The 10305-nt window shown below is 42.7% G+C and overlaps 1 protein-coding gene across 2 annotated transcripts in view; it reads left to right on the top strand.

Moving 5' to 3' along the window:
* The window catches only part of slco1c1 (solute carrier organic anion transporter family, member 1C1), a 51479-nt gene extending 41388 nt beyond the window's left edge, over positions 1 to 10091 (top strand). For both annotated transcript variants that reach the window (XM_020042623.2, XM_010899640.3), the window contains exons 13-15: positions 6398 to 6462; positions 6828 to 6945; positions 9753 to 10091. In XM_020042623.2, coding sequence (XP_019898182.1) covers positions 6398 to 6462; positions 6828 to 6945; positions 9753 to 9993 — 424 coding nt within the window. In that variant the 3' untranslated portion in view covers positions 9994 to 10091. The remainder of the gene's footprint in view (positions 1 to 6397; positions 6463 to 6827; positions 6946 to 9752) is intronic.
* Positions 10092 to 10305: the final 214 nt, after the last annotated feature.

The following is a 10305-nucleotide window of genomic DNA, read 5'->3' on the forward strand; positions in this document are numbered from 1 at the left end:
GCCATGTGTCAAATTATGTTATGAAACACTCCAAAACACTTTGAACCAACTCATATTATAATGTGTCTGTAGTCAATAAATGCTGTCATTAACTTTTAGACAACATGTCCATTCCACTGATTGCATCATTGGCTGAATCTGTTTAATGAGCTTTTCTGTGTGACAAAAACTAAATGTTTTTGAAGAGAAGATTTGGGGAGTTAGCTACAAGTGCGAATAGACAGCAAATCTGATCACATGTAATAGTGAGGGAAAAAAGAAAAAAAATCTCCAGAAAAACGCATACATTTATTTGCATTTTAATGAGTGAAATAAGTATTTCATCCCTTCTCAATCAGAAAGATTTTTGGCTCTCAGGTGTCTTTTATACAGGTAACAAGCTGAGATTAGGAGCACAGTCTTAAAGGAAGTGCTCCTAATCTCAGCGTGTTACCTGTATAAAAGACACCTGTCTAAAGCAATCAATCAATCAGATTCCAAACTCTCCACCATGGCCAAGACCAAAGAGCTGTCCAAGGATGTCAGTGACATGATTGTAGACCTACACAAGGCTGGAATGGGCTACAAGACCATCGCCAAGCAACTTGGTGAGAAGGTGACAACAGTTGGTGCGATTATTCGCAAATGAAAGCAACACAAAAGAACTGTCAATCTCCCTCGGTCTGGGGCTCCATGCAAGATCTCACCATGTGGAGTTGCAATGATCATGAGAACGGTGAGGACAACGGTGAGGGACTACACAGGAGGATCTTGTCAATGACCTGAAGAGAGCTGGGACCACAGTCTCAAATGGAGGTGGGAGCATTATGCTTTGGGGATGTTTTTCTGATAAGGGGACAGGACAACTTCACCTCATCAAAGGGACGATGGACGGGGCCATGTACCGTCAAATCTTGGTTGAGAACCTCCTTCCCTCAGCCAGGGCATTGAAAATAGATCATGGATGGATATTCCAGCATGACAATGACCCAAAACACACAGCCAAGGCAACAAAGGAGTGGCTCAAGAAGAAGCACAATAAGGTCCTGGAGTAGCCTAGCCAGTCTCCAGACCTTAATCAGATAGAAAATCCGAGTTGCCAAACATCAGCCACGAAACCTTAATGATTTGGAGAAGATCTGCAAAGAGGAGTGGGACAAAATCCCTCCTGAGATGTGTGCAAACATGGTGGCCAACTAAAAGAAACATCTGATCTCTGTGATTGCCCACAAGGGTTTTGCCACCAAGTACTAAGTCATGTTTTGCAGAGGGGTCAAATATTTATTTCACTCATTAAAATGCTAATCAATTTATAACATTTTTGACTTGTGTTTTTGTTTTTGTTATTCTGTCTCTCACTGTTCAAATAACCTACCATTAAAATTACAGACTGATCATTTCTTTGTCAGTGAGCAAACGTACAAAATCAGCAGGGGATCAAATCCTTTTTCCCCCTCACTGTATATAAACTTTCCCCTGTGTAACAGACGTAGGCTCAGATCCAGTCCTGTTTCAGTCATTTAAAGGTATTTCTAGATTAAATCACCATCTGTAGTGTTTATAATGAATCTGGTCAGTTGTCACTGCAGATGCAAAAAGCTTGCCTTTTAAAGGGTTGTTTCACAAATGGGTGCATTTTGTGTACCTTTGATATTTTAAGTAGAAACCAGTGATTAATTTGAAAAGCCTTTTATATTAAATAAGGGGCCCTTACATTTCCCCCTTACATTTCAAATGCCAAATCACAGGAAAACAATATCAACATATCTACACTTCACATGTGTTGTTTCATGCTATTATATATTGCTTTACTTGTCACATCATACCAATTAGTTTCAGAGCTATCCTTATTTTAAAAGGTAATTGTCTGAAACCAGATGTTTAATTCCTCATTTTGTCTTGTCCAATGCACACTGGGAGTAATGGCCTATTTTAACCTAATTTAAACCCAATTATTTTCAAATCTGTTAGATTCAGTGGTGACAGGAATAAAATATTATAACAATGTTAACATTATTTAATTTGGTTGGAAGATTGTTGATGCTCTTTGAAACTATAAACATAGTGTCAATGTCCTGTTTTGAACTTTAATGTTGACATGTGGTGACTCAATTTAGATGGTTTTAATACAGCTTTTTCATACCATACCTACTTTCTAAATTATTTTTTCCCCCATTAATTTAAATGGAGGAATGCATGCTTCCACATTCTAAACTAAAGTCACAGGCATAAAACCTTTTAGAATGTTCTACTATATTATAAAATATAAAATATATTCAAAACAATGTAGTTATTAATTGGTATTCACCATAACCAACTAATCCCTACATTAACTTCACACTTACAAACCATAAAGAAAAATCATTATAACTAACAAATATCCAATGAAAACCCTATTAACTACTATTAGTCCTACTACCAGTTGTTTGAATCCCGGCCAGAGAGATTGCAACACAGACTCCATGCAAAATGAAGAGATAGCCACATGACATTTTTAGGTGATTGAATTATGCCCTCTAGATTTGTGGTGTGACAGGGTTGAGACAGTTCCTTGTTCATGAGTCAACTCATTGTTCTCTTGCTCTCTGCCTATGTCTATTTAGACTTATAGCATGGCAGTACACACAGCTTAAAGTCAATCTTTCGTCCCATGTCGTAATTCTTTGGTGTTATAGAAAAGTCAGCAATTGAGGCTTATTTCAGGGGGATTTGGAGCATTACTGTTACTAGTTATAGCTGATGTTTATTGATTAAACTGGTTGCTAACATAATTAGAAGAATAAAAAAGTATGCTGTTTGTGGATCAAACCACTGTGCGGAAAAGGGCGGGGGGTCGCTGGAAAACTGGATCACTGGAAAACTCCCGTAATGCCACCTCCAACACAACACACACAGGAACAATGAGGAAGATATCGTATATCTGAGACCCACAGAAAGCCAGCATAACGTAAACCCTGCAGAAAAATCTATTGAATGACTCCATGAATTTTGTTTTAAATGGACGAGGTTTGAAAGTAAAGTGACAAATCTAAAGTAAACTGAATTTGGATAACATGGTCACAGACCATGTTTGAAAAACAGTGAAAAGGTAGAATATAATTATCGCTCTGCAGTATAAAAGATGACGTAACTGCAATTAAATGTTGCCCACTTAGCGACTTGGTCGCTATATTAGCGATTATTCAGACCGCTTTAGCGACTCTTTTTCAAAAAATACCCCCACCCCAACCCCAAACTGGCTTAAAATTGTAGCTAGAGTCAAATACTTTTTTTGTAGTACGGTCAGGCAAACATTTTTTGTATTTTCGGCAGGGAGGAAAGTTGCCTTGACAAACTGGCTTAAAATTGTGGCTAGAGTCAAATAAATGTTTTGTAGTAAGGTCTGCTGAAAATGTGCAGTATTTTCGGGAGGGAGGAAAATGGCCTGGGGGGATGATTTCGGCACAACGCAGTGGAAAAGAGCCAGTAGCTACCTAGCTAGATCTGGGAAGTTGCAAAAAAACAATCTATTTCTGGAATGTAGAGTTTGAATATGTCTCAAGCAGATGAGGGAGAATACAGTATGCTTGTTCAGCAGATGTGTAAAATGGACGAAGATGTGTATTTAAAATATTTTAGGATGTCAGCTACCGCTTATTTTGCTTTACCATTGAGGAAGCAGAGGATGAGTGCTCAGAGGTGGACTCGTCCATCACCCGGGCTGAAGTCACAGAGGTGGTCAAGAAACTCCTCGGTGGCAAGGCACCGGGGGTGGATGAGATCCGCCCTGAGTACCTCAAGTCTCTGGATGTTGTGGGGCTGTCTTGGCTGACACGCCTGTGCAACATCGCGTGGCAGTCGGGGACAGTGCCTCTGGGATTGGCTGACCGGGGTGGTGGTCCCTCTTTTTAAGAAGGGGGACCGGAGGGTGTGTTCCAACTATAGGGGGATCACACTTCTCAGCCTCCCCGGGAAAGTCTATGCCAGGGTTCTGGAGAGGAGAATACGGCCGATAGTAGAACCTCGGATTCAGGAGGAACAGTGTGGTTTTCATCCAGGCCGTGGAAGACTGGACCAGCTCTTTACCCTCTACAGGGTGATGGAGGGTTCATGGGAGTTTGCCCAACCAATCCACATGTGTTTTGTGGATTTGGAGAAGGCATTCGACTGTGTCCCTCGCGGCATCCTGTGGAGGGTGCTTGGGGAATATGGGGTCCTGGGTCCTTTGCTAAGGGCTGTCAGGTCCCTGTACAACCGAAGCAGGAGCTTGGTCCGCATTGCCGGCAGTAAGTCAGACTTGTTCCCAGTGCATGTTGGACTCCGGCAGGGCTGCCCTTTGTCACCGGTTCTGTTCGTAATTTTTATGGACAGAATTTCTAGGCGCAGCCAGGGGCAGGAGGGTGTCAGGTTTGGGGACCACACGATTTCGTCTCTGCTCTTTGCGGATGATGTTGTCATGTTGGCCCCTTCAAGCCAGGACCTTCAGCATGCACTTGGACGGTTTGCAGCCGAGTGTGAAGCGGTGGGGATGAAAATCAGTACCTCCAAATCCGAGGCAATGGTCCTCAGTCGGAAAAGGGTGGCTTTGCCCACTTCAGGTTGGTGGAGAGTGCCTGCCTCAAGTGGAGGAGTTTAAGTATCTAGGGGTCCTGTTCACGAGTGAGGGAAGGATGGAACGGGAGATTGACAGATCGGTTCGGATCGGTGCAGCTTCTTCAGTAATGAGGTCGATGTATCGGTCTGTCGTGGTGAAGAAAGAGCTGAGCCGCAAGGCGAAACTCTTGATTTACCGGTCAATCTACGTTCCTACTCTCACCTATGGTCATGAGCTTTGGGTCATGACCGAAAGGACAAGATCCCGGATACAGGCGGCCGAAATGAGCTTTCTCCGCAGGGTGGCTGGGTGATCCCTTAGAGATAGGGTGAAAAGCTCTGTCACCCGGGAGGACCTCAGAGTAGAGCCGCTGCTCTTCCACATCGAGAGGGGTCAGCTGAGGTGGCTTGGGCATCTGTTTCGGATGCCTCCGGAACGCCTTCCTGGGAAGGTCTTCCAGTCCCGTCCCACCGGGAGAAGACCCCGGGGAAGACCTAGGACACGCTGGAGGGACAATGTCTCCCGGCTGGCCTGGGAACGCCTCGGTGTCCCCCCGGAAGAGCTGGAGGAAGTGTCTGGGGAGAGGGAAGTCTGGGCATCTCTGCTTAGACTGCTGTACCCGCGAACAGCTCACCCAGATACTGAAGACAGAGGACATTCAGAAACCCATATCTCACTCAAAACAGCATGGATGCTTTTTTTTCTAATTTTGTATGTGTGTGGAAGCACCAGAGACACAAAAGAACACCCCAAAACCCAGAAAAAGAGATTTTTTCATAATATGGGCACTTTAAACTCAGCAGGAAGCATGGAATGTCTCTTTTCCCTCTTTTCTGCACTGATCCAGAAGGTCAAGCTGTCAGGTCAATGTTCTTCCTCATTTTCTTTGATGCTCTCTAGGAGGATGAAGAGGAGTCAAGGCAGGATGTACCTGGAGAGACACTCCTAGGTTGTTTTTGGTGGACAGGTCTATGGTAATTAGACGTGGCAGGTTCTAATGATGGTCTGTTCTCAGCCTCGGGGTCAGCTGATGCAGCTGGAGAAGTTACATTTGAGTCCAGGTCAGTTTCAGGTGACTGTAGCATTGAGCTGCTGCTGTACTCCATCTGCAATGACAACATATTTTACTATTCAACAGGGCTACTCAACCTGAAGGGGGGAGGAGGACATAACATAAGCCTGCAGTAAATGACTACTGAAAATAAACAGGCATATGCCTGCATACATGTAACCTTAAACGTATGCCACAATATCACTGTCGTTGTATAAAAGTAATATTTTTATTATATCATTATCTCCATCTCTTCTTTCTTCTCCTCTCTGCTGTCTCCTATCCTCTGTTCCCCTATGGTCTACCCTCTCCTCTTCCATTTCCCTGTTGGCTCTCTGCTCTTTGTACTGTTCTGTCCCTCACTATTAAGACTCTAGTCTCTTTCCTACCTACTGAAGTAATGTATTCATTAAAGCATAACCTTTATGAGATGTTAATAATTATTTTCTCTTAATTAATAAGGTTATTCAGGTTCAAGTAAATACATAATTCAACTTTAAACTAAAGTTGCCTGACACTCTTGTCCCTGCTCCTCCTTTCTCTTTTGTTTTGCAACGGCAAGACCTTTCTGGCAGTGCTCTACCATACTCTACCAATAGAGGGACCCACTCTGGTTCTCACTGGCTGAATCAGACCTTTTCAAGTCCGTTTATGTCAATAATAGTGGTATTTATTTACTTTGAAAGGTCGACATAACTTTTTTTTTATAATTATGCACTTGTGAATAAAACTGGAACAGCTTGGGTTTATGATGGTAACCAATCTAATATAATGTATATGTTTCTCCAATGTAGGTGTATCAAGCCTCAACTGAAGTCTTTAGCTCTTGGATTCCACACTCTGACCACACGCACACTTGGTGAGTCCCTTCTGCCAGATCACAGATCTAAGATCAGTTTACCTTACCCCAAATCGAAGTGGCCGGCAGCTTAGAAATCCCGATTTAAAACCAGCTGCAACCAGTTTGCAGCCAAGTCACACATTTCTCCACACACTACACTCATATTTCTCACATATTTCACACTACTCAGCTTCCATGAGGATTACATAAAATCTTCTTAAAAATCCAACGTTAGCCAACGTTTGCTATTTAGTTCTAGGAAAATTATTATTTGTGAATCAGGTGTGTAAGCTCCGGATTAAAACACAATCCTGCACACACTGCCCTATTCCGAGTCCAAGATTAGCCATCTCAGTGGTGGTGTTTGTTTTGTATTATAACAGCGGGCATCCCAGCACCCATTTACTTCGGGGCGATCATCGACACCACGTGTCTGAAGTGGGGCCTAAAGAAATGCGGAGGGAAAGGAGCCTGTTGGTTATACAACACTACAGCGTACAGGTAAAGAAAAACACTAGTTCAGCCTGCTGTACAAACACTGTAAAACAGCACCGTTCAAATGTTGGATGGACACAAGGCCGGTCCTAGGCATAAGCAACATAGGTGGTTGCTTAGGGCCCCCAAACCACTAGTGAGCCCTGGACCACTAGGGGACAATTTTGCCCAGGGCCCCCAAAAGGCTAGGGCCCGGCACTGGATGGACATACAATTACAATATTACAGTAATGTCAGGGCAGGATGCGAAAGGCCTCCTGTGAGGAATGGGAATTGGGATTAAATGAAATACAGTGGGGCAAAAACGTATTTAGTCAGCCACCAATTGTGTAAGTTCTCCCACTTAAAAAATGAGAGAGGCCTGTAATTTTCATCATAGGTACACTTCAACTATGAGAGACAAAATGAGGAAACAAAATCCAGAAAATCACATTGTAGGATTTTTTATGAATTCATTGGTAAATTCCTCTGTAAAATAAGTATTTGGTTACCTACAAACACGCAAGATTCCTGGCTCTCACAGACCTGTAACTTCTTCTTTAAGAGGCTCCTCTGTCCTCCACTCGTTACCTGTATTAATGGCACCTGTTAGAACTTGTTATCAATATAAAAGACACCTGTCCACAACCTCAAACAGTCACACTCCAAACTCCCCTTTGGCCAATACCAAAGAGCTGTCAAAGGACACCAGAAACAAAATTGTAGACCTGCACCAGCCTGGGAAGACTGTATCTGCAATAGGTAAGCAGCTTGGTGTGAAGAAATCAACTGTGGGAGCAATTATAAGAAAATGGAAGACATACAAGACCACTGATAATCTCCCTCAATCCGGGGCTCCACGCAAGATCTCACCCTGTGGGGTCAAAATGATCACAAGAACAGTGAGCAAAAATCCCAGAACCACACGGAGGGACCTAGTGAATGACCTGCAGAGAGCTGGGACCAAAGTAACAAAAGCTACCATCAGTAACACACTACGCCGCCAGAGACTCAAATCCTGCAGTGCCAGACGTGTCCCCCTGCTTAAGCCAGTTCATGTCCAGGCCCGTCTGAGGTTTGCTAGAGAGTATTGAAGATGAAACGTGGCTTGGTCTTTCACCATGACAATGATCCCAAACACACCGCCCGGGCAATGAAGGAGTGGCTTTGTAAGAAGCATTTCAAGGTCCTGGAGTGGCCTAGCCAGTCACTAGATCTCAACCCCATAGAAAATCTTTGGAGGGAGTTGAAAGTCTGTGTTGCCCAGCGACAGCCCCAAAACATCACTGCATGGAGGAATGGGCCAAAATACCAGCAACAGTGTGTGAAAATCTTGTGAAGACTTACAGAAAACATTTGACCTCTGTCATTGCCAACAAAGGGTATATAACAAAGTATTGAGATGAACTTTTGTTATTGACCAAATACTTATTTTCCCCCATAATTTACCAATAAATTCATTAAATATCCTACAATGTGATTTTCTGGATTTTCTTTTCTTATTTTGTCTCTCATAGTTGATGTGTACCTATGATGAAAATTACAGGCCTCTCTCATCTTTTTAAGTGCAAGAACTTGCACAATTGGTGGCTGACTAAATACTTTTTTGCCCCACTGTAAATGAATGTATGTGATGAAATAAATAGAGACGGACAACACAAGGCTCCCTCTTTAATTAAGATCAGGTAATTTCCTGATAGACAAGTGCCAGGACATTAACCTCTTTCTCGACATTAGCAAGACAATCTACACTGAACAAAATTATAAACGCAACACTTTTGTTTTTGCCCCCATTTATCATGAGCTGAACTCAAAGATCTAAGACTTTCTCTACATACACAAAAGGCCTATTTCTCTCAAATATTGTTCACAAATCTGTCTAAATCTGTGTTAGTGAGCACTTCTCCTTTGCCGAGATAATCCATCCACCTCAAAGGTGTGGCATATCAAGATGCTGATTAGACAGCATGATTATTGCACTGGTGTGCTTTAGGCTGGCCACAATAAAAGGCCTCTATAAAATGAACGAGTGTCAGTATAACCTCTGTCCTGAACAAATCCTCTTTTGCCACTGGCGTTTTAACAGCTTATTAGACTGTTACTGGCCCACCAGCAACTAACTTACTGGAAGAGTCATAGGAATTGAGCAATTGCGAGCAAGTCATTTCATGGCATAAGAACATATATTCTTCTTTCACGGCATAACAACATACTTTTTTCTTTCATTCGTGAATGACATTGATACAATAACTATCAAAAAAGGTGACGATAACTAACTTTTTCAAGAAAAAAAATCATGGAAATAAAATAAAAAGCTTTTGCCACTGGCTGTTTGAACAGCTTATTAGCCAGTAATAGGCTTACTGGTATCTACTAACTTATTAGGAATAATCATAAGAATTGAGCAATTGGTAGCGAGACTGAAAATGTACTTTTCCATGCCAGAAACAGTCGCAATATAACCGTATACAATTTCAGGTTTCGGTTTTAGCCAGCAAAGTTTTCGTGAATACGTAATAATTCACAATGCGTAATTTGCTTCGCCTGCGATGAGATATGACCTCAAGACTTACAGTTCACTCGTCTGCTTATCTAACCACTACGCTATTTAACAAGGGGTAGTCAGTCAGTCACTCAATAAGAGACATTCGCTCTTCTTAGCCGGCTCCACTTACGTGGTCAGGCAGAAATTAAGAGACCACTGCACCTTTTTCTTTCCAACAAAGTTGAAAGGGAAGGTTTTGAGTGAGTTTTTTACTCTTTCCCCACTTGAGCACACACGTAAAAACGTTGGGCTGCAGAATTTGTCTATCCCCTGGTTTTTCTCTCCTCAGAATAGCCTACCTGGGTCTAACTATGGGCCTGAGGACAGTATCCTTCCTACTGTGCATCCTGGGATTCCTGCTGCTCAAACGACACCTGCGGAGAGAGGAATGCTGTGCCCACCAGCTGGCCAATGGCGGAGCAGAACTGGAAGCTCTCAGGGAAGAGGATGTCCTAGCCTCCAACTCGGAGCAATCACTACGAACGTCAACAACAGACTGCAACAACACAGAGAGAGAGACCCGGCTGTGACAGTCTGAGCCAGTCTCCTTGGACATACAGACAGAACTATACACATACGCACAGGCAGCGTGCACGCACACACATACAGACACACACACACACAGACACGTACATGTGAAACACACACAGAACCGGAAATATTTTAGGTATTTCAATTATTTTAAAAACAAGTATTCAGTAAGTAGCTTATATTTTTTTTTCATTTCGCAGACACTCTTATGCAGAAACAACTTACAGGAGCAATTAAATTGAAGTGCCTCACTCAAGGGCTCAATGAAAACATTTTCACCTGGTTAGCTTAGAGATTTGAAACAGAGCCCA

The sequence above is a fragment of the Esox lucius genome, chromosome 23, assembly GCF_011004845.1.
Source record: "Esox lucius isolate fEsoLuc1 chromosome 23, fEsoLuc1.pri, whole genome shotgun sequence".
NCBI classification, from domain to species: domain Eukaryota; kingdom Metazoa; phylum Chordata; class Actinopteri; order Esociformes; family Esocidae; genus Esox; species Esox lucius.